A 25,020-nucleotide genomic window follows, 5' to 3' on the forward strand; every position below is an offset into this window, starting at 1 on the left:
CGTCTTGGCTGTGGTGCAACTATGGCAAGGATGACTTGAACAGGGTCAACATCCCTCAAATCTGTTGGTGCTGCCTTTCTCCTCACTCTAGATCTCTGGGTTGGCATCTATAAATAAAACAATCATAATATATTGCCTTTTCACAATTGAGCCATATGGCCAATAATCCTTTCTAAATGAACCATATGATATAAAATTATGAATTCTGTACATGTATTGAAATTTTAAAAGTTTTAAATATTTACCAACCTTGTGGGTACAGTACACCCGTATACTATTAACCAATGAAACCTTATTATTATAAACCATATAACACCATTTGTATATTGATACACGTTTAACCATTTGTATATTGATACACGTTTAACCATGTGTATATTCATACACTTTTAACCATGTGTATATTCATACACGTTTTACCATGTGTATATTGATACACGTTTAACCATGTGTATATCGATACACGTTTAACCATATGTATATTGATACATGTTTAACCAGGTGTATATTGATACACATTTTACCAGGTGCATAATAATCCACGTTTTAACCATGTGTATATTGATACACATTTAACCATGCGTATATTGAACTCATTTGACCAGAAAGGATATTATACTATATTATTATTAATGATTGAAGATATGAATGTAATAAAACAATACATGTACAGATTTTTTTGTTTTAAATACACTAGTATGTGTGATTGTTTGTAACCATAATATGTGTGTGAGTACTGAAAAAGTAATGCAATGTGTATGTAACAAAGAAAAAGTTATCAGGTTTTAGTTTCGTTTTGAACTGCCAACTGCTGCACGCATGTTTTTAGCATAAATCTGCATACCTGCCTTGTTTAAATGAACTTGATCTATCAATAACGACTCAGTATTATTCCAAAGTCCTCGATGATGCCAGAAAGTAATTTTTTATTTTCTATTTTTTATTTTTTATTTTTATTTTAATATTTTCCCGGCATTTCAATGATGAATTTAACCAATGATCCACTTTGTTTACCTTTTCGTTATAGTCATGACCGGAACTTCCGGAATACCTCAGCAATAATTGACCTATGACCACGTGACTTACTCCATAGACAGTAATAACGTAATCAGCAAACGAGACGATATCGCGTGCTATTTTCGTGTGTTAAGTCATTACCGCCGATCTGCATAAAAACTGTGTTTGGTTTAAAAGTATGAAACATTTTCTTTTTGAATGCATTTAGGTCCTGGTCATAAAGTACCTCCACCCAAACTTGTAAATTCTACTTGAATTTCTGTGCCATCAAAGCCCAAATTATACCAAGCCACTCGCGATTCCTATATAAAAAGGAATCTAATCTACGTACGAATGAGTGACCGAAAAATAAAACTCTATGAACCATGTCTTTAAAAAGAATTGGCTTTGTCTCTTGAAATCACAAAATGGCATCTGGCAGCTTTAATAACGAAATCGTAAATGACCAAGCATCCCCTCGCATGCAATGATGCTATAATGCGCGGTTTCATGATTGGTCACTCTAATTATAAATAGCCAATTGCAACTAATATATACCATGATCATGAGATGACCATGTTGACCTTGACTGCATTTGATTAAGAATTGCATAATACCTAGACAGTGGCTATGGAAATTTCCCAGTTTCATATTACAATATTGATAAGGGGTTACCCACTGTGATGATCAGATTAACAAGAGAACTAAAAATTTACTGCCAAAAATCCTTTTACTTACAATAAAATTAATTATATCATTGATGCATCCTGTGGTGAAGTCATTTTGATATCACATATCTGTTTCATATTATACTACCTTTATTATATGAATTAAATGCTTTTAAAACAATGATCTATGATCCATGAAATATAGGTCACACTACCCTAGTTACAAAGTTTAGATGAAATCCATATTTTAACATGGATTAGTAGGTTAAAAGACATGTATTTTACATTTTACTGTATATTTACATTGGAATTGGAGATTGTTCAGTAGTACAGACACATCACAGTATATATCCTTTACTTCACATTTATGATGAAATCTGTACACTTGGTTCTGGTTATGGTGAATGGAATTGAAAAAAATAGCCTTTTTAGTATTTTTTAGTTCAGGAATACTTTTTTGCAACTTGTATAATTGTTTGGGGGAGAAAACATTACTTAACTTGATAGCTTAACAAAATTTCTCCATCTAAGATTTAGAGAATGTAAAGTAAAAGAGAGAATTATATTTTCATAAACTGTGAGCCATCAGAAGAAGACTCTAGCTATAATAGTGTTGAAAGCTTACAAGTGTCACTCTGTCAGAAGCCAATGTGTATATACAGCCTTAAATTGGAAAATGATTTCCTATATATCAGATAGAATGTGATTTACTATGTATAGATGGTTGCTTTAGTTAATCAAACACTAATACTATAACTAGAGATTTTTACCTGATGACTGCAATGTCTTATTGGCTTAATACAGGTACAGAATAGGTAAGAAAACTTGTTCTTAGACATTTAAATCTGTCATGATGAAATTAAAATCAATTTTGTTATAAACATAAAATGTTTTTTCATGTTTTTCAGTGGGAGATTTGAAATGATCAATTGAGGTGATTCTACCTACAATAACTGTAAGTGAAATTTATAATTAGAACTTGATAATGTCATTGATGAATTATTTACTTAACTTAGTCTTTTCTTTTTACATGTTTCAGAATCTATTAGTATAATGGGGTAAGGGTTGTGTAAATTGTTTGAATATTAGATTTAATTTTGGTTAATGGGTATGAATGTATTTTATCTTGGTTAATGAGTATAAATGTATCTTATTAAGGTTATGAGTATGGAGGTATCTTATTTTGGTTAATGAGTATGGAAGTATCTTACTTTGATTAATGGGTATGGATGTATGTAAATATGGTGAATGAGTATGGAGGTATCTAAATATGGTTAATGAGTATGGAGGTATCTTATTTTGGTGAATGAGTATGGAGGTATCTAAATATGGTAAATGAGTATGGAGGTATCTTATTTTGTTGAATGAGTATTGATGTATCTTATTTTGGTTAATGAGTATGGAGGTATCTAAATATGGTTAATGAGTATGGAGGTATCTTATTTTGGTTAATGAGTATGGAGGTATCTTATTTTGGTTAATGAGTATGGAGGTATCTTATTTTGTTCAATGAGTATGGATGTATCTTATTTTGGTTAATGAGTATGGAGGTATCTTATTTTTGTTAATGAGTATGGAGGTATCTAAATATGGTTAATGAGTATAGAAGTATCTTATTTTGGTGAATGAGTATGGAGGTCTCTAAATATGGTTAATGAGTATGGAGGTATCTTATTTTGGTGAATGAGTATGGAGGTATCTTATTTTGTTGAATGAGTATGGATGTATCTTATTTTGGTTAATGAGTATGGAGGTATCTTATTTTGGTGAATGAGTATGGAGGTATCTAAATATGGTTAATGAGTATAGAAGTATCTTATTTTGGTTAATGAGTATGGAGGTATCTTATTTTGGTTTATGAGTATGGAGGTATCTTATTTTGATGAATGAGTATGAAGGTATCTTATTTTGGTTAATGAGTATGGAGGTATCTTATTTTGGTGAATGAGTATGGAGGTATCTAAATATGGTTAATGAGTATAGAAGTATCTTATTTTGGTTAATGAGTATGGAGGTATCTTATTTTGGTCAATGAGTACTCGTGTATCTTATTTTGGTGAATGAGTATGGATGTATCAAAATATGGATAATGAGTATGGTGGTATCTAGATATGGTAAATGAGTATAGAGGTATCTAGTTAATGAGTATGGAGGTATCTAATTATCAAAATCTCTTACCTTTGGGGGGAACTAATTAACAAAAGTCAACATTATTTGGTATGCAGTTTTATAAGCATTGCCATATCTCATTCCCATGGAGATTATTTGGCCATGGTTCATTGACTTTTTTTGTCACATTCAAACTTAGGTGTGCTGTTACTAGCCACAGAGTCTGCAGTGGCATCAATAATGTTTTAGTTTGTGATTAGGTCAGTTTAAGGGGTACCAATAGTGGTGAGTCAATAATTTTTGGTATGCAGTTGTTTTGGCATATCTCATTTCCATGTAGATTATTTGGCCTCACCCTCTCAGTCATGGTCTATTGACTTTTGCATAGTTTTAAAGTTAAAGTTTCTGATTAATTTGTATTAAGATGAACCACTAATGATACTGTCAATGATATTTGGTGTGTAGTTATACCCCACGCAACGATTTGCGGAGGGTATAATGTTTTTGACCCGTCCGTCCGTCCGTCTGTCAGTCCGTCAGTCCTGTTTCTTGTCATCGCAACTCCTCTCAAACCACACAACAGAATTTCACGAAACCTTTTTAGATAATAAGGACATACTATGTAGTTGTGCATATCGACAGGAAATTACGATTCAATTTTTTTTTATAGGAGTTACGCCCCTTTGAACTTATTTACTTTAATGTACTACTGCAACAGTTTGTCATCTCAACTCCTCTGAAACCACACAACAAAATTTCATGAAACTTTGTAGATAATAAGGACATACTACGTAGATGTGCATATCGACAGGAAATTACAATTCAATTTTTTTCCAGGAGTTACGCCCCTTTGAACTTATTTGCCCAATATACTACTGCAACCTTTTGTCATCGCTACTCCTCTCAAACCACACAACAGAATTTCATGAAACCTTTTCAGATAATAAGGACATACTACGTAGATGTGCATATCGACAGGAAATTACGATTCAATTTTTTTTCTAGGAGTTACACCCCTTTGAACTTATTTACTTCAATATACCTCTGCAACAGTTTGTCATCGCAACTCCTCTGAAACCACACAACAGAATTTCATGAAACTTTGTAGATAATAAGGATATACTAGGTAGATGTGCATATCGACAGGAAATTATGATTCAATTTTTTTTCTAGGAGTTACGCCCCTTTGAACTTATTTGCTTCAATATACCTCTGCAACAGTTTGTCATCGCAACTCCTCTGAAACCACACAACAGAATTTCATGAAACTTTGTAGATAATAAGGACATACTATGTAGATGTGCATATCGACTGGAAATTACTATTCAATTTTTTTTCTAGGAGTTACGCCCCTTTGAACTTATTTACTTTAATGTACTACTGCAACAATTTGTCATCTCAACTCCTCTGAAACCACACAACAAAATTTCATGAAACTTTGTAGATAATAAGGACATATTACGTAGATGTGCATATCGACAGGAAATAACGATTCAATTTTTTCCCAGGAGTTATGCCCCTTTGAACTTATTTGCCCAATATACTACTGCAACCTTTTATCATCGCAACTTCTCTGAAACCACACAACAGAATTTCATGAAACCTTTTCAGATAATAAGGACATACTACGTAGATGTGCATATCGACAGGAAATTACGATTCAATTTTTTTTCTAGGAGTTACGCTCCTTTGAACTTATTTACTTCAATATACCTCTGCAACAGTTTGTCATCGCAACTCCTCTGAAACCACACAACAGAATTTCATGAAACTTTGTACATAATAAGGATATACTAGGTAGATGTGCATATAGACAGGAAATTATGATTCAATTTTTTTTCTAGGAGTTACGCCCCTTTGAACTTATTTGCTTCAATATACCTCTGCAACAGTTTGTCATCGCAACTCCTCTGAAACCACACAACAGAATTTCATGAAACTTTGTAGATAATAAGGACATACTTTGTAGATGTGAATATCGACAGAAAAATATGATTTAATTTTTTTTTTCTTATACAATTTTTTTTTCTTACAGTTATTTTATTTCTCCAGTGACAATGTGGGGACGTGGGGTATGTGAGCGCGCTCACTAAGGTTCTTTAATTGTATTAGAATTTGCGCTTTTCATCTCCACTGATGTAATTTGGCCCTGCACCTTCAGTCATGGCTCAATGACTTTGAATGTTGCGCTTGGTTTACATGTCAAGTATTGCAATTTTAAATTCACTTTATTATACTAATAAAATTACATAAAGGAGAGATATATCTCTGTGTCAACAGTTTATATTTCAACATCTGCAAATCTTTAAAAATTACATACAGTCAAGACATATCTCTGTGTCAACAGTTTATAATTTCAGCATCTGCATTTTACTATAAAAATTACATACAGGCAAGACATATCTCTGTGTCAACAGTTTATAATTTCAACATCTGCATTTTACTATAAAAATTACATAAAGGGCAAGACATATCTCTTGTGTCAACAGTTTATCTCTATGGTACATTAGAAGGAACTTAATTCAGTAAAAACATTCATACCTATTAGTCAATGTCAATAATAGTCATTACTTTATTGAACCTATTTACATCTCTGCAAAGGTGACAAAGTTTCAACATTGTTGTCTGATCGGTGAAGTTATAACTTTTATTTAGGAAGCTAACACTTATTTTATTTTGGGAAAACATAGTTTATTTTTAAGTTGAAACTGCTGTGATCTTAAGGTAAGTATCTTGTATCTTTTTGTTAGTTTTTTTGTGTGCTTAGTACTTATCTAACTTTTGATCTGGCCCCAATGAAGTTGTGAAGGTGGAGACTAAAGTGTACTGAATAAGTTAGTGATATTTGATACACAGTTGTATAAGCATTGATATATTTAAATTGGAATATTTTGACAAAGTCATATTTTGCTTTATTTGGTGCCTAAGCAGAAACTGCACAAATTTTTAAAACACCCCAAAATAGATGATAAATACAAAATTAATATTAATTATAGGTTTCATAACAAGTGAGCATGGGATATCGCTTGATATCAACTCCAGTTAATTAATTTCAATATAATAATAAACGAGCCTTGTGCGAGTTCATTATTAATATTTAAATTAAATAACGAGAGTTGGTATCGAGCAATATCAAATTCTCACGAGTTTTTAAACCTTTTTCTCTTATGGTCAACACTCTCATGATATCTCATTGTGTTAAACAAAAAATTCTGTGAATCATTGTTCTTGTCTTTTGCACATACCAGTAAAACGTAATTTTTCCTGCTCTGGTGTCAAACTTTAACATCAGACATTTTAAAATTTTTTGTGCTCTTTAGAATGTTGTGAATTTTAACAAAACGGAAATTTCCAGTTGAAAAATATGAGTGTTTTGTACATTATTGAAGAAATCACATATGCCCATTGCCTTGGACGAAATGCATATCATCTTAACCTTTGAAAGTCGTCAATGACCTAACAAATAGCCAATGGAAATGTCGTAAAATTGTCTCATGATGCTGGTAATGCCTTTTTGTGAGTTTACAATTTAAATCTCTTGTTGGGTACAATTAAAGACTATGACATTGTCATTTGTGCCTTATCAATGAAGGTTTCAATATTCAGTGGTATAAATAGAGACCAGTCAGAAAACCACAGTGTTGGTTGACATGGCTTCCTATTGATAGTATAGCACCTTAAAATTCTAACTCATCTGTCTACTACATGTTCAAAGAATGTTTCATTCATTTTTGGTGACATCTTTTTCTCATGAATATGCATGTCATATTTGTTGTAGGTTGTTCAGCAATCTTAAATCAATTATTCTAAGTCAATGTTGGATCCGGTAATAAGAACTAAAACGTATGCAGATCTGAGGCATCGCAATGTCAACAAAGTAGGAAATGAAAAGATGATTGTAAATGTATAATGAATATAAGTATTATATTACATATAATGAATGGTTTTAGGGTAAACATGTTATTCAATTTATTATATAAATCCTTTTGATAAAAGCTAAGTAAACATTAAATTTTAATTTAAAATCTTTATCAGCAGTACTGAAAAGTATTGAAGGATATAATACTGCATAAATATCATCTGAAGCATATGATTATTGACAAGTGAAGCAATATTAAAGATAAATATACAATTTTAATACATTACATGACCATCAGATTGTTTGGAATTATACTTTTGATTTGAGGGTCAAGACTTTCAGTTAGGGACATTAAAACCCAAAATGAAAGAAAAAGAAGTTATTAAAGTTACCTAAATAATACATTTTTTGTCACCATATGACCATTAGTGATGGACAGCCTCCTAGTTTGTATGGCATTGTATTAAAACATTTTATTTAAAAATGCTGAGCTGTTTGTAAGATGATATCATTGAATGTTTTTATTGGTTACTTAAATGTATGCCACTATTTAACAAAATGTCTTTTTATAGAATGTTTCATATTATCATTTAGAGGCCTTTTCAAATAGTTTCCTCAAATTCTAAAATTCTCTTCCTTTAATATATAATTGGTTATTTTATGCATTATTATTTTATTTATATCTCACCCATTACTTTGCATACTTAATTAGAATTCAGTATTTTAAAAATGTCCTGGCAACAAAATGTATGAAATATGGTAGGATATGCGTGTCAAGCCTCAGGACACATTATTATGGTCTGTTGCTTAAAGAATTAGAATTAAGGGCTACAGCAAAGATAAATAAGAAGATTTTTCACTTAAGATGTACACATATGAGGTATAATTAAAAGTTCATAACTTTTTTTTCTCTCAAGGCAAATTAAAACTTGACATATTATATAGACAACATCTATTGTTGCAGACCATATGCTGACCTTTTGATCTTTTGTACTTTGTCATTTGCTTGTTGTCTCATTGATTCATAACATTAATTTTAGTCATGGCTTTGTCAGTTTGTCTTCAACTATTAGTTTGAATATCGGATTCAAGACCCATACTGTATTGTGAGCTATTGAAGGCCCCTGGTACACCAAATTTTACAAAAATCCTGTCACATCTTTATACGCCTGTCTTTGTCTTTACATATTTTTGAAAACTGAGATCTAAATGTCTGTCTGCAAGTTTTTCTCCAGGGTCATTTTACTGACTTCTGGTTTAATACCTTTAACAATGTTTCATTTTATACTGGCAAATCATTCAGTGGGCATATATATAGTGGGCTCCTGGTGCAGCTATTTAATGCCCATGCATTAGTAGCTAATTAGTGATTAATTAGTGGTGAAATTGGGTTTTTTGGATTTAAAAATAATGGAAGTGTTGTCCAAATCTACATACTTGACCTGGAGTTCATTTTAGCTCACCTGGCCAACAGGGCAAAGTGAGCTTTTCTCATCACTTGTCGTCGGTTGTCCATCATTGTCGTCTGTTAACTTTTACAAATTCTTCTCCTCTGAAACTACTGGGCCAAATTTAACCACACTTGGCCACAATCATTATTTGGGTATCTAGTTTAAAAAATGTGTCCAATGACCCTGCCTGCCAACCAAGATGGCCGACATTGCTAAAAATAGAACATGGGGGTAAAATGCTATTTTGCAAACCGTTATAAATAGAGAAAATCTGACAGGGGCAGAAAAGTTCAGAATGTTGAGCTCTACCAATTGTCCATAAATGTCAAAACTGGCAGATGACTTCTTATAGGAGTTATTGCCCTTTAATGTCAAATTTTATAATTATGTCTCCCAAACGAAGTTTGGGAAGACTTATTGTTTTTGCTCAGTTCTTATTATTATTATTATTCTTCTTCTTCTTCCGCCGCTTTTAAATTTGAACTTGTCCGCACCCGTTCTCCAAAACCGCTTGTCGGATTAACTTAGGGTTTCACAATATGTTAGACTAACATGTCTAGTGGTGCAATCAGGGTTTTGTTTTTGCAATGGGGTTTATAAAGGGGTACTTTGAGGGGCAAAAAGAAAAGAGGGTTTTACTATAGAACCCTATGAGATTTTATTTTTTTAAATTTTCAAATGATTATAAATTGAAAACCGTTCGTGATAAACACAAACTTTTTAATTGAAAATGTTCTAAATGATAAAGCCCATTAAATGAAATACAGGGTTAGTCCCCAGGGGTCACCCCCACCCCCTGCCATTTAAGAAAGTTCTAATACCTTGTAAGTGGTCAAGATCCCCACCCCTAAACCATATATATTCTGGTTTGTCATGCTAAGATGGTTTGATTGATATACAGGGTTAGTCCCAAGGGGTCATCCCCACCCCCTGTCATTTGAGAAAGTTCTAATATCTTGTAAATGGTCTAGATCCCCACCCCTTAACCATATATATTCTGGTTTGTCATGATAAAGCACATCAAATGTAATACAGGGTTAGTCCCCAGGGGTCACCCCCACCCCCTGCCATTTAAGAAAGTTCTAATATCTTCTAAGTGGTCATGATCCCCACCCCTAAACCATATATATTCTGGTTTGTCATGCTAAGATGGTTTGAGTGATATACAGGGTTAGTCCCCAGGGGTCATCCCGACTCCCTGCCATTTCAGAAAGTTCTATTATCTTGTAAATGGTTGAGATCCCCACCCCTAAACCATATATATTCTGGTTTGTCATGATAAAGCACATCAAATGAAATACAGGGTTAGTCCCCAGGGGTTACCCCCACCCCCTGCCATTTAAGAAAGTTCTAATATCTTGAAAGTGGTCAAGATCCCCACCCCTAAACCATATATATTCTGGTTTGTCATGCTAAGATGGTTTGAATGATATACAGGGTTAGTCCCCAGGGGTCATCCCGACCCCCTGCCATTTAAGAAAGTTCTAATATCTTGTAAATGGTCGAGATCCCCACCCCTAAACCATATATATTCTGGTTTGTCATGATAAAGCACATCAAATGTTTTACAGGGTAAGTCCCCAGGGGTCACCCCCACCCCCTGCCATTTAAGAAAGTTCTAATTCTGAGTGGTCAAGATCCCCACCCCTAAACCATATATATTCTGGTTTGTCATGCTGAGATGGTTTGAATGATATACAGGGTAAGTCCCCAGGGGTCATCCCGACCCCCTGCCATTTGAGAAAGTTCTAATATCTTGTAAATGGTCGAGATCCCCACCCTCAACCATATATATTCTGGTTTGTCATGATAAAGCACATCAAATGTTATACAGGGTTAGTCCCCAGCGGTCAACCCCACCCTTTGCCATTTGAGAAAGTTCTAATATCTTGTAAATGGTCGAGATCCCCACCCCTAAACTATATATATTCTGGTTTGTCATGATAAAGCACATCAAATGAAATACAGGGTTAGTCTCCAGGGGTCACCCCCACCCCCTGCCATTTAAGAAAGTTCTAATATCTTCTAAGTGGTCAAGATCCCCACCCCTAAACCATATATATTCTGGTTTGTCATGCGAAGATGGTTTGAATGATATACAGGGTTAGTCCCCAGGGGTCATCCCGACCCCCTGCCATTTGAAAAAGTTCTAATATCTTGTAAATGGTTGAGATCCCCACCCCTTAACCATATATATTCCTATTTGTCATGTCTCAAACATTTGAATGACGTATAGGGCTAGTCCCCAGGGGTTCCTCCCCACCCCCAATATTCTAGTATCTTGTAAATGGTCGAGATCCCCACCCCTAAACCATATATATTCTGGTTTGTCATGCCAAGATGATTTGAATGATATACAAGGTTAGTCCCCAGGCATCACTAATGCATATAACTTTACTGGACCAAACCAATTTTCACTGGACGTTGCCCAATGTCAGGCGACCCTGGAAATTACGAATTATGGGAGCTTCGTTTGGGAGACTTTGTAACAGCATCCTGTTACAATCATTTCTTGTTTTTTTCATTTTTGCCTTTCATCTTGAAAAATATAAAAGATAGAGAGAAACTTTAATTGCAGAAATGATCAACATGATAAGTTCTACAAATAAGTCTACATGGTCGAAATTGTCCGTCAACTCCTTATTAGAGTTATTGCCCTTTGATGACAACTTTTACCATTTTTTTGCGTTTTCGCCTTATATTTTAAAAATTATAATAGATACTAGTAGATAGAAACTTAAATAAGCAAAAATGATCAGCAAGACAAGATCTACAATTAAGACAATATAGAAGAAATAGTATGACGACTCCTTATTGGAGTTATTGCCATTTCTTTTGCGTTTTGCCTTTTATGATAAAAATTATAATAGATAAATAGATACTTTAAATCACAAAAATGATCAGCAAGGTAATTAAGATCTACTAAAAAGTCAAATTTTGCTGATATAGTTAGTAGACTGTCACTCTTTATAGGAATGTTTGCCCTTAAATGAGGATTTTTTTACCCTCTTTTGTGTTTTGAGCAAAAACTGAAGAAGATAGAGAGAAACATACAGACTAAGTGATCAACAAAGCAGAGATTTTTGTCATGAATTCTATTCTCATCTACAATGTTGGAGAGTGTTCCTTGTTTAATATGCACATAGACCAAGGTGAGCGACACAGGCTCTTTAAAGCCTCTAGTATTGCTTAACTGTGAAAAACTGAATCTTTAATAATCTACACCCATGAATTCAGGTAATCAGGATATATATTTCGTATTAAGGTCAAAAGAAATAGACCTATGTCGTCTCAAGGATGAGAATTAAGGTGTTTGGAAATGTAAGAATCCTGAAACCAAGACCAGTAAAATTTAATTTTTTTTATAAGCCTATAGATAATCATTTTATAGATCTGAAAGATATGAACTTCATATTTATAATATTGTTGTATTCCTTTTATTATCCATTTGATGGCACTTGATATTTGCACTTTTGATATTGCAACAATTATGCATTTCTATTTTTTCCAGATTTAAGGGGACAGAGGAATAAGGTTAAATCGTGAGTTTTTATCAAACCTAATTATTTAAAACTATAACATACAAAGATTGCATTCATTTCTATTTGAGTGATACAACAATACAATATATGAATATTGGCACCAGAATGTCCTTGTTAATGTGGTTGTCAGATTGAAATATACCATGTATATGCAGAAAAGAAACTGTAGTGTAAACATCAATGAGAATGCAACACTCTTCAATAGAACAAATGTGTAAAGATAATTCAAAAGTTTTCACTGATAGAATTCTTTACTCAGGTGTGATGACAAGAACCTACAAATAGACAGCTACAACCACTGATAAAATTCATCACTCCAGATACAAATAGACAGCTACAACCACTGATAAAATTCATCACTCCAGATACAAATAGACAGCTACAACCACTGATAAAATTCATCACTTCAGATACAAATAGACAGCTACTCACTTCAGATACAAATAGACAGCTACAACCACTGATTAAATTCAGAACTCCAGATATAAATAAACAGCTACAACCACTGATAAAATTCAGAACTCCAGATAGGCACACTTGTGTATTTGGGTTGAATTTGTTTTGAGTCTGCAAGTTCCTTAGTAGCACTCTGTTCTCACAGCAAGATAATGGTGACCCCTAGCATTACCATACACTGTAAGTTTTCTTGTGCTGACATTCGTTTCCTATCCTATCCTATCGAGAGGATACTTATTGAGTAATCTCTTTGTCCATCATTCTATCTATGTGTCCCAAATAAAAGTTTTTAGAAAGTATCCCTTGCTTGATTGGAATAAAACAAAAAATAAGAATATGTGGTATGATTACCACTGAGAAAACTACCCACCAGTGAACAAATAATGTAGACATAAGCAACTGTTTTTATCCCACTGTTATTTAATATCTCTGTGGCAGATGACCACTGATATGTTCCATTTGTTGTTACCATTCTCCTGTCCTGTGTTTGTCGATTGTGACATCACAGTACGAGACTAAACACCAAATTTATACCTACCACTAGTATTATGACGGATGCCACATGTGGAGAAGGATCTCCCATGCCTAAGCACCTAAGATCACCCTGGTTCTTGGTGGGGTTAGTGTTGCTCAGTCTTTAGTTTTTGTCGAGCCTGTGACTTCTGTCGCAGAAAGCTCAACATAGGGATAGTGTTCCCCTGGCGGTGGCGGAGGCGTTAACTAACCTCTTAAAAACTTAATATTTCAGAAGGTAGAAGACCTGGATCCTTCATACTTTGTATATAGATGCCTTATGTTATGAAGTTTCTGTCTGTCATATGTCCATTGTCCTTGACCTCATTTTCATGGTTCAGTGACTACTTGAAAAAAAAGTTAAGATTTTTAGTATTCTTAATTTCTCTCTTATGAGTAATAGGATAACTATTTTTGGTATGTGCGTACCTTGCACGGTCCTCATGCCCGTCAGACAGTTTTCACTTGACCTTGACCTCATTTCATGGATCGGTGAACAGGGTAAAGTTTTCGTGGTGAAGTCGATATCTCAGATACTATAAGCAATTGGTCTACTATATTTGGTGTATGGAATGATTGTAAGGTGTATATGTCTGTCTAGCAATTATCTTATGACCATGACCTCATTTTCATGGTTCATTGGTCAATCTTAAGTTTTCCTTGTTTAGTTTGTTTCTTTGATACTACAGGCAAAAGGTCAACTATGTTTAAAGCATGTAATGATTGTAAGGTGTACATGTCTGCCTGCCAGGTTTCATTTGACCTTGGCCTCATTTTCATGGTTCATTGATCAATGTTAAGTTTTCCTGGTTAAGTTTGTTTCTTCGATGTGCAATAGATCAACTATATTTAAAGCATATTTGGTGTATGGAATGATTGTTAGGTGTACATGTATTTCCAATTTGGTTTATCTGACCTTGACCTCATTTTCTTGGATCATGTTAAATTGATATGGTAGTTGTAGTAAAGCTTTATATTTAGGACTATCAGCATAATATCAATGGTTAGTAAAGAAGGCGAGACATTTCAGCGTGTGCACTCTTGTTTATGTAGCACCAGTATTTTGTAGACTTGTTTTTCTTTTCGACATTTTCCATTTTTTTCCCTGATTTTTCAGTCTCTGTATGACTTGTGAGTTTTTATTCTGCCTTTGGTGTTTTCTGCCTCTTTTTTTCCCAAGCATGCTTTCATTTTGTCAGCCTCTCTTTGATTGTTTTTATTCTACCTTTGGTGTCTTCCGCCTCTTTTTTCCCAATTATGCTTTTATTTTGAAGCCTTGAAATAAAAGTTTTTTTTCTCAATAAATGTGCATTATAGGAAGTATCAGTTGACCATGCCAGCTTTTTACTTGTCTTGAAAAATATACTTTGTTTACTCCAGTCCTTTAGACTATATGTTGTAGAAGAAACTTTGTAGTAGTCTTTTATAAAATAGTATCTACCGGTAAGAATGTTGAAAAAAATTGCAAAACTTAAATTTCTTGAAATTGTACTTTGTATTTCTTCAGTTTAAGAATTATGTAATACTGACACTTTTTTCATGATCTTCTAAACACATTATGTGCTAAAAAAAATAAAAACCATGTATGAAAGTGACATTATTGGAGTAAAGTTTATTACCAGGAAAAAAATACATGTACTTTTCTGAAGAATGTTGGCGATAAGAGTTCACATGTATTACAGTGTTAATAAAAAAGGTAATTCAGATGATGACATGTTATATTTGTTTGTGTAAACATTCCATCTGCTATTTTTTTGTGAAAATGGATAGTGTTTTTGTTAATAATTCATGCAAAAATGTGGAAATTTTGTTCCATAGAGAGGAAATAATTACTAGACTTCCACGTCAGATGGCTATTAAAAGATCAACCATTCTAGTGATTTATTCGATTGCATGTTATTCAAATGCACCTTAAAACACCAAAATTACCATATTCAATTACTTTTATTATATGCTTCTTTGTTTACAAGTGAAATATGAATTAATATATTTTGACTATTTACTGGTTTAAGAGAGAGATATATATGAGAATACATATAGAATGTAGTAATGCTGAATCGTTTAGCCAAAAGTGAAGATATCCAACGTACCCTGCCATGTCGTCAGCAGACCATAGACCTGGAGTCTGGTCACCTATGGGCTCACAGTCATTTAGGTCCAGGGAAGAAAGACCAGTTGAGGGTACAGGGCAGTGGAATGTCGAAGATGCCTCATCGATACCTGATTCTGTCTAGAACATCACGTTTGACATGGCCCTCAGCCTCTATGAAGTAAGTGGAACAGTTTTCAATGTTATCAGACAAGAAATGATCTTGCAGATTAGAGGTCATATATGCTATACCCTCTGCTCAAAGTAAAATATTGAAACAAATGAATGAAATACAGTTTTAGGACCTTTTTAAGATTCTAGGGGTTCAAAAATGTGTAGGTGCAAAGTCCAAAAGTTTTTTTTGCAATCAACTCTGACTGAAAGGTTTTTGGGGATGTATGTTTTATAATATACCAACCATTGTTACTTTGGTTCCAATCAGCCAACCATTGTGGATATACACAAGTTTTACATTGGACCCTTTTAAAAATCTGTAGACAAATATTTAGGACTGTCTAATCAGTTATAACCATATGAAGAGAATACTTCCCTCTATAGAATCTATTGATTTTTATTGATCAACCATCTACTATAAGTTTCTACATGGGACTTACAGTCGAGTTTAACATTATAGTCTATATTGGAAAATTGTTTTAAAACTGGAACCTTAAGACAGCAGTTATAAGAGAAAGATTCCTTTTGAGGTACTTCCTGAGTATTGCTGACAAGAGGGGATTTAGTTTAACATTAAAGCCTAAAATTTGAATAAAAGAATAAACCTTTTTTTGAAATCCAATTTTAGAGTAAAAAGCTCTAATTGTTAAAAACATTTCATTCCCAAATGTGAGAAAATTATGTTAAACTCTAGTTTGGGAATTACTTCATATAAATGTTATTATAGAAAAATGGTCCTATATCACTCTTATAATGAATTGAATAACTGATAAAGATTAAATAAGCAAACTTGTATAAAGGTCGTCCTTTGCACCAAGGAAAACAGACCTCAAAAGACAGATGACCTTTGAATTTAGGTTGAATATACATAGGTATTACTATAATGGGACAAGAATAGGGCACCAAGTAAAACAGACCTCAAAAGACAGATAACCTTTGAATTTAGGTTGAATATACATAGGTATTACTATAATGGGACAAGAATAGGGCACCAAGGAAAACAGACCTGAAAAGACAGATGACCTTTGAATTTAGGTTAAATATTCATAGGTATTACTACAATAGGATAGGAATAGAGTGACCTGACAAGACACTAAATAAGTTGACCTTTATAGAAGGCTTAACTGCATTTGATTAAAATATAAGAAATGAGAGATTTATTGTTTGTGTGTGTGAATCTTTCTCCTTTTACATGAAATTTGCTGTAATGATACTGAATAATTCTGTGATATTGAGGTCAACAAATTTGGTACTGTTAGATCCTAATTCTTTTTTTGCTCACCTGGCCCGAAGGGCCAAGTGAGCTTTTTCATCACTTGGCGTCCGTCGTCCGTCGTTGTCGTTAACTTTTACAAAAATCTTCTTGAAACTACTGGGTAAAAATTTAACCAAACTTGGCCACAATCATCATTAGGGTATCTAGTTTAAAAAATGTGTCCAATGACCCTGCCTGCCAACCAACATGGTCGACATGGCTAAAAATAGAACATAGGGGTAAAATGCAGTTTTTGGATCTATCTGCCCTGAAATTTTTAGATGAATCAGATAACCCGTTGTTGGGTTACTGCCCCTGAATTGGTAATTTTAAGGAAATTTTGCAGTTTTTGGTTATTATCTTGAAAATTATTATAGATAGAGATAAACTGTAAACAGCAATAATGTTCAGCAAAGTAAGATCTACAAATAAGTCAACATTACCAAAATTTTCAATTGACCCCTTAAGGAGTTATTGCCCTTTATAGTCAATTTTTAACAATTTTTTTCGTAAATTTTTGTAATCTTTTACACAAATCTTCTCCACTTAATCTACTGGGCCAAATAGAATTAAACTTAGCCACAATTTTCAATAGGGTATCTTGATTGAAAAATGTATCCGATGAAAACTAATTTAAATAATGATAAGGGGTCTTCAGTTACTATTGTAAGTCTAGTTACTAGTGGGATGACCTGCTTTTAACTTAACTACTGGGCCAAATTAAACCAAACTTGACCTCAATCATTATTAGGGTAGTTAATACTATTTATTATGATTTAAACCTTATTTTACATGATTTCCAAAACCACAGTAGATCCAGGTGAGCAACACTGGCTCTTGAGAGCCTTTAGTTAAAAATCTTTTAAGACAGCATCATGACTTTTATGATTTTAAGTTTAAAGGTCAAGGTCATATGATAGTAATAAAAATGAGCCCCAGAAATTATTTGAACTCTGTAAGCTAAGAATAAGTTTTTGTCTTCACAGAAGCAAATGTTACCTCATTTTCATGGCTACTGATATGAAGTTTTTAAATAATTTATTTTTAAACTTATATATTTATAATTATACCAAATGCAACAAAGTTGCCTTAGTTGCAAAGGGTATAATGTTTTTGACCCTTCTGTCCGTCCATTAGTCCTGTTCTTGTCATCACAACTTTGTAGATAATAAGGACATACTAAGTAGATAAGCATATTGACAAGAAATTTTTATTAGTTGACTTTTGTAGGAGTTATGAATCTTTGAACTAAGGAATCTGGTGAGATTTTGTTTGCCTAGTGACAATGTGGGGGGGCATGGGGTATGTGAGCGTTCTCACATAGGTTCTTTAGTTATATCCTGTTATATGACGTGTAGTTTGATATTGATTTCAGTTTCTCATTGACAATTACGCAGGTGAGATAACTCTGCGTATCTTTACTCTTTTTTACAATAAATGTACGGAGTATTGCAGTAATAATGAATAACACAAATACTTCCATTGACATCAGACCACAATGCATACCAATTAATTAGCATATCCACATATAGAAATACTGATAGTGTTGGATAATAAATGGAATTAATAAAAGCCTCCTGAGATGACCTTAATATAAATTTTACCATCTCTGTAAAATATATGTCTATTTTAGTTTAGTAAACACACAGTAATCATGGTACACATTAATCAACCAAATTATATTGTTGTATTTTGTCCTTTAATGAATAAAGTAGTGACATTGTGGGATAATAAGAAAATCTAAATAAAAATAGAAATACAATAGATAATTCATCCATTGGTCTGTCAACTATGTTTTGTCATAGAACCAATGCATGTACTGAAATCAACAGAATAGAATAGAAGATTATAGAATATTTCTAGTCATTAAATAAGGCCCGAGAATGGCAAACACACAGTCTTCACGATAAACTTTTAAATCTACTGGCCCACCGCTCAATTTTTGGTTTTTTGGAAAACTTTAGTTTGATTCTGTTGGCCTGTAGAGATGATTTTTACAGGACCGACAGCATATTCTAATTCTTATTCTATTTACAAGCCTGGGCTGCTGGGCCTGTGGTTAAGCGTGAAGACTGTAAACACATAAAAAATATCATTTTAAACAAAAAAATTAGCATAACACAGAATCCTTCCTAGAAATAAGGAGAGGTGGTATGATTGACACCAATTAGACAACTATCCACCAGAAAAGTAAATAGCCATATTTTTGTTCATTATTCTTTCGGAAGAAAATGTATCATAAATAATATAGATTTACTTGTACATGTAGTAGATACAGAATAATAGAGGAAAAATTAAAGCACAGGAAGAATTATAGATTTTACATGCAACGATTGAAATGCATAAAGGGAGATTTATTGACTTTGTTACTCAACAATATTTTATTTATTACTATAAGGTTTTCTTATTCAATTAAATATTGAAATTATATCAGAAACATGAAACATGTGGGAAATTAATGGTCTAACAATGGGAATGACATTTTTACACTAAAGATTCTATTAGTGATGATATAAATAATAATTTTGTTGATCTAAATGACATTACAGTATTTAGCTTTTAACAGCCTTTGTTAATTGATTAGTCACATGCAAAAATAATAAATAGTTTTGCAATTGAAGTCAAAACCAGTAATCTTTAGAGAAAAATAAACATTTTCTCTTATTAAAATTACTTGCTGAAAAAATGCTTTATATGGTAAAAATTGAAAATGTTTTCCCTGAAATTTAAGAAGGTATCTTGCACCATCCTACATGCAACATTTTAGGTTGATGTAGTTTTTCCTGTGTTGCCACATCCCTCATTCTGCCATTCCTTCCTTTTAAAAAACCTTAGGTAGAAAAATTTTCATCCAACTTTTCTTGGCTTCTGTGCAAGGGAATGATTGTATATTTGGTCTACAGCTTGATAATGTTGAATTGTAACATGTAAGCAATTTTAAAATCTGCTGTGCAGCCACTTCCTGTTTTACGGATAGTTTGAAGTTTTAAAACACTCATTGTAAGTCACGGAAAATTTTCTTCTGAGTTTTCTTGGCTTCTATGCAAGGGAATGATTTTATATTTGGTCTGCAGCTTGATAATGTTGAGTTGTAGCGTGTAAGAAACTTTTACATCTGTCTTGCAGCCACTCTGTTTGCTGATATAGTTTGAGGTTTTGCAACAATCATTGTACAAGGAAAATATTTGTCAAGGTTATCTGGGCTTCGATGGAAGGGTATGATTAGTTATGCTTCAGTATACTTGTTACCTCAATCAATTGCATGCATCGACGCAGGTCCAGGGAAGGTTTTGGTCTTGTTTTTTTAAAGGCTATACCTACTGAAAAGTTCTTTTATAAAGAGTTAAACATAAATACAAAATAAAAGGAATGCATATGATATATTTTGAGGCCCTGCCCCCTAGGTCATGGTTAAGTGACATAGAATTATTAGTAATTTTCAATATTAAGTTTTCTGCTTAAGTTAGTTTGATAGGAACTACTTGTGATAGATCATTGATATTTACTATTAAGTTGCATTACTATCAGTACATATTAGTTTGAGGACTATGTTGAGGCCCTGCCTCCCAGGACATGGTCCAGTGACTTTGAATAAATTAGCAATTTTCAATGTAAAGTTTTCTACTTGAGTTAGATTGATAGGAACTACTTACAATAGACAATGATATTTTCTATAAAGTTACAAGTACATTACTGTCTGTACATCTCAGTTTGTCAACCATTTTCAGGCTCTGCACCAGAGCTCCAGATAAGAATTCACAAATTGGGGTTTTTACCCACCATTTTTTTATGTAATTGGGTGATAAAGTTTTTTAATTGCATTAATATTGGTCCAAGGACACAGTTATCGTCCTTAGGTTTTCGTTGTCTACGAATATAGTCCCTAGTGTGAACAGTGTATAACTTGCATTTTTTTTTGGATACACTTTTCCAATTTATTTCTTGATATTTTATGCATGAAATATTAAGTAAGGGGATGAAATTACATGTTAAAAAAATTTGGGTGCTGAATCTTTATGTTAAGTAGTGATTTGGTCCAGTTAAAAAAGGTCAAAAATTAGAATGTCTGAAGCTGTCAAACTGAATTTTAGCCCCCCTTAACACAGAATTGTCAATATTTTGAGTTAGAGCTGGTAGAAGTTTCTATAATTTTGATATTATTTGTATCAATAGTAGTACACTACACTGTAAAAATCTTTTTGAGATAGAGCAGGTGCGATTTTTTTAATTTGAATTTATTGTCTAAAAGAAATGCACTACAAAATAACTGTGTTCTCGGGCCTAAGAGAGGAATTCCGTAAATGTAGATTCTGTACTTTGGCAACTTTCCAGAATGGTTTGCTGATTTCAATTTGTCAAACCAGTGATATTGTTGTCTTTTTTCAAAACTACCTCTACCGTTTTTTTTTGGGAAAAATGCATAATTTTTATTGAAATTGGGAAATTGGTTTATTTTTTTTTTAAACCCATCTCCGATTTTTGCTAAACTTGACTGTCCTTTTTGCACAGTTTTATCACGTACATTTTCATTGTCAGACATTTTCAACCTGAAAGGTACTTTTTGGGGAGGGGAAAGAGACGGAAACAGTGATGATACCTAATGCTTGAAAACCACATCAAACACTGTGATGATTCTGATCAGAAACCTGGATCTCAAAAGTGCTTTCATAATATCAAAACAATAACATGAATACGAAATTTACATTCATTACTACCATTGCCATCACTTTTGGGAAAATGTAAAACTTATTGGGAGGAATTTTAAGCCATTTTTTTTTAGTAATTGGGAATTTTCTCTAGGGGAAAAAGCAGAATTTCGGATGTAATTTGAGGCAAACAATATCGCTGCAAACTCAATAAAAGTAAAGGATTTACATCTTTGTTTGACAGAAATTCTGTTAAAATGTCCCATTTTGGCATTATACGGCTAAAATAAGCATTTTAAAGCAAATTCCATTTTATGCCTAAGAGCCATGCTGACTTTCTATCTGACAGCTTTTTATGTTCCTGATATTTGTGTTTCTATGCTTAAATCAAATTTAATTAACCATTTGTGAACTCTGAATCTAGAGAAAAGTAGATTATCACAGAAAAAATGTGCAGAATATTTGTATTTATGTCCCTGGTTAAACGACCTGTTTGATGTATGTGAAATGTGAAGAGCTTTGTACATAAAATCTGTAGTCCATCACAATTATTTCACTAAATCTGTAAAAAAAACACTTTACAATGATCAGTACACCCTATTCATTTTTTATATGCTACCATAATTTTCTTCTCTAGGATAGTAGGTGGTTCAAATATATGCCAATTAAGACTAAAACTACATGCAAGTTTTCCATTGAGAAGTGAAAAACTGGTCATCAGACCATACTGTCTGCAAAAAAAAAGTTGAATTCAAGAGTCCTTTTTCAATTAGACTTCTTGTATTATAACATCTTAGCATAGAAATGAGCAAAAAGTAACAAATTTCCATTTCTTATAGCCTCTGTGTGCATTTTTATATGTAAATATGGGCTACGGCCTAAATCGACTCTAAATAATTCTCAGTCTTACATGGCCTAAGACCATTTTATACTCATGTGGTATGCTTTTTGTAACTTTTCTTTACATTTAAAGTACGTTTAATATATATGGAAGAATAATGTATGGTTAAAAAACTTCAAAAATTTCAAATTGGTTGAAAAAAATGCATGTAAGGCTTTCCTTAATTCGAAAATCTCTATTTTCAGGCACAGGCTCATATAAATTTGACTTTTGAATAACTGTGATAAATCTGATAAATCAAATGAGTGTTCCTTTGCTTTTAAAACTTATTATATTATATTCAAGAGGATTTAAAAAGCAAATTTTTGCAATATTTAAATTTTCTAGGCCAAAGTCTTGACAGTTGAAAATATTTGATTTAAACGTCAAAAATAAACATCCAAATTTCAATATTAAAATGGCCCTAGATTTTTTAATATATATCCTATGGCAATGAAACTTGGCCAACTATCTTATAATTTCCTAAGCTTAGGTCATGCAAAGTTTTATTAAAATTGGTCAAGTCTTTCTATCCTATTAGGTCTTTCTTTGTAGTATATGTGCTAGCTGTTTTATTTGGTTTATTCACTGACGAGCAATTGTACATTTAATTTGTGTCCCATTTTGAACGTTCTGTCAGTTTTCTATTTTCTCAAAACTTATGTAAACTGCAGCTGGTGTCACTAGTTGGACAGGAACTAATTGCCTTTCTAGATCCCATATGATCACCCTACAGTTTAATTATAGTTGGGGTAGGTGTGGCTAAGTGTTTAGATTTTTGTGTAATATATGTGAAATTTAGGTGCTGTAAGAAAGTTTTGCCAGTCCTTTCACCTAGTTTCCAGATTTAAGATATACCCCAAAACCTTGAGGTTTATAGGGTGGTTTATAATGACGGAGACCACATTCAACTTAAATTTACAAATAATTCTGCAACATCAAGTAAATAAATGACAATGTTATACTGCACTTGCCAATAAGACAACTATCTTAAGCATCTAGAACAATTAGACCAAAACAAAGAAAGTGTCAAGCTGCATTGACGTAAAAAACAGATATGTGTATTCACTCATCAACTAAAATGAAAAAAATAATATATAAACTGTTTTCGTTTAATTCAATTTACATAAATCTGGGTTAAGTTGTCCCTTATCAGAACTTTTGGTTTCCGATGCTTTCAAACTACATATCATGTCATAATTGATTTGGCGTTTCACTTTTTCCAACTGATTTCGTTTTGATGGAACCCCGTGTTTATCGCTCTAGCAATGTTCTCGTTATGGTACGCAAACACGCTGTGCGTTCAATGGCCGCTTCCTAAAATCACTAGCTGAGTCTTGGTATCATCATAACTTTCCCTCAGCTATCAAAAAGAAGCCGAAAACATGCTTCTATTCAATATTTTTACCGGACATTTACTTTCGTTTTAATTCATTGTTTGTTATGATAAATCCTGAGCAATTCGAAAAAATATGACAGCATGTCACACGCTAATTGGATAAACACCGAGAAGATCGAAATGTTTTCATAAACACGTGTACCTTTTGAGCAACGGAAAATTCCAACAGGGACCCATTACAGCTACTTGATGCAGGGCTCTATTTTTAGAACGAAAGGACATTTCCAATTATAAATATTATAAAAATAGATTTACGCGACGACTGTAATCAAGTAAGGGTAAATAACGCAAACGATAGCGAATAAAAGCGTTAAGAACCCATGTTTTTGGCATATAATTTGGTTTTCCTTTGAATTAATTGGGTTATTGAACCCTGCAATGGGCAATTGCATTGGGTTTTTAATTATTTTTATTGCGTGATCACGCAAATACGCAGCTTATCTGGAGCTCTGTCTGCACACTAGATCATGGTCCAGCGACTTGAATTTAAAAAAGCAATGTTGCTGTCCATCAGATTGTCTTTTTCTGAATTTTATGCCGACAAGCTAGACATATCTCTGTGTCAACAGTTTATTATAATTTATTTGGTCAACTTATACCAATTTTTTAAAATCTTTTTAAAGCCCAACTTCATTTATAAAGATATAACAGATGGCAGTTGATGATCCACAGTTTACCATGGTAACTGTTTTACTTAATTTACATAGACCGGTATATAAGACACAGTTGATACTATTGAAAAAGGAAGGTGGGAAGTGTGTTCATGTGTTGGTTACAAGAGCACAATAACTTACAATGCATTTTCCTAGAAAAAATAGGATTAACAATTCCTGTTGCTAAAAATGTCAGTGTTGTATTACAGCTAAAAAAAGTATATGGTTTTGAGGCAAAATTTGACTTATAATGCAGTTGAAAAAAAGTGTCTAATTTTTGCACTTAATGGGAAAGGGAAATTTTTAATGGCTCTTTTATTAAAACATTTA

General features: G+C 33.0%; 1 protein-coding gene across 2 annotated transcripts in view; it reads left to right on the forward strand.

Annotated features, from left to right (window-relative positions):
• The first annotated feature begins 2,599 nt into the window (after positions 1 to 2,599).
• The window catches only part of LOC127734768 (cAMP-specific 3',5'-cyclic phosphodiesterase 4C-like), a 280,406-nt gene continuing 257,985 nt past the window's right edge, over positions 2,600 to 25,020 (forward strand). The window contains exons 1-3 of one of the 2 annotated variants that reach the window (XM_052244777.1): positions 2,600 to 2,619; positions 12,595 to 12,625; positions 15,607 to 15,864. In XM_052244777.1, coding sequence (XP_052100737.1) covers positions 15,644 to 15,864 — 221 coding nt within the window. In that variant the 5' untranslated portion in view covers positions 2,600 to 2,619; positions 12,595 to 12,625; positions 15,607 to 15,643. Of the gene's footprint in view, positions 2,620 to 12,594; positions 12,626 to 15,606; positions 15,865 to 25,020 lie in introns of those variants that run through there. The other variant, XM_052244786.1, reaches the window with a different exon arrangement.

This window comes from Mytilus californianus, unplaced genomic scaffold, assembly GCF_021869535.1.
Source record: "Mytilus californianus isolate M0D057914Y unplaced genomic scaffold, xbMytCali1.0.p SCAF_1, whole genome shotgun sequence".
NCBI classification, from domain to species: Eukaryota; Metazoa; Mollusca; class Bivalvia; order Mytilida; family Mytilidae; genus Mytilus; species Mytilus californianus.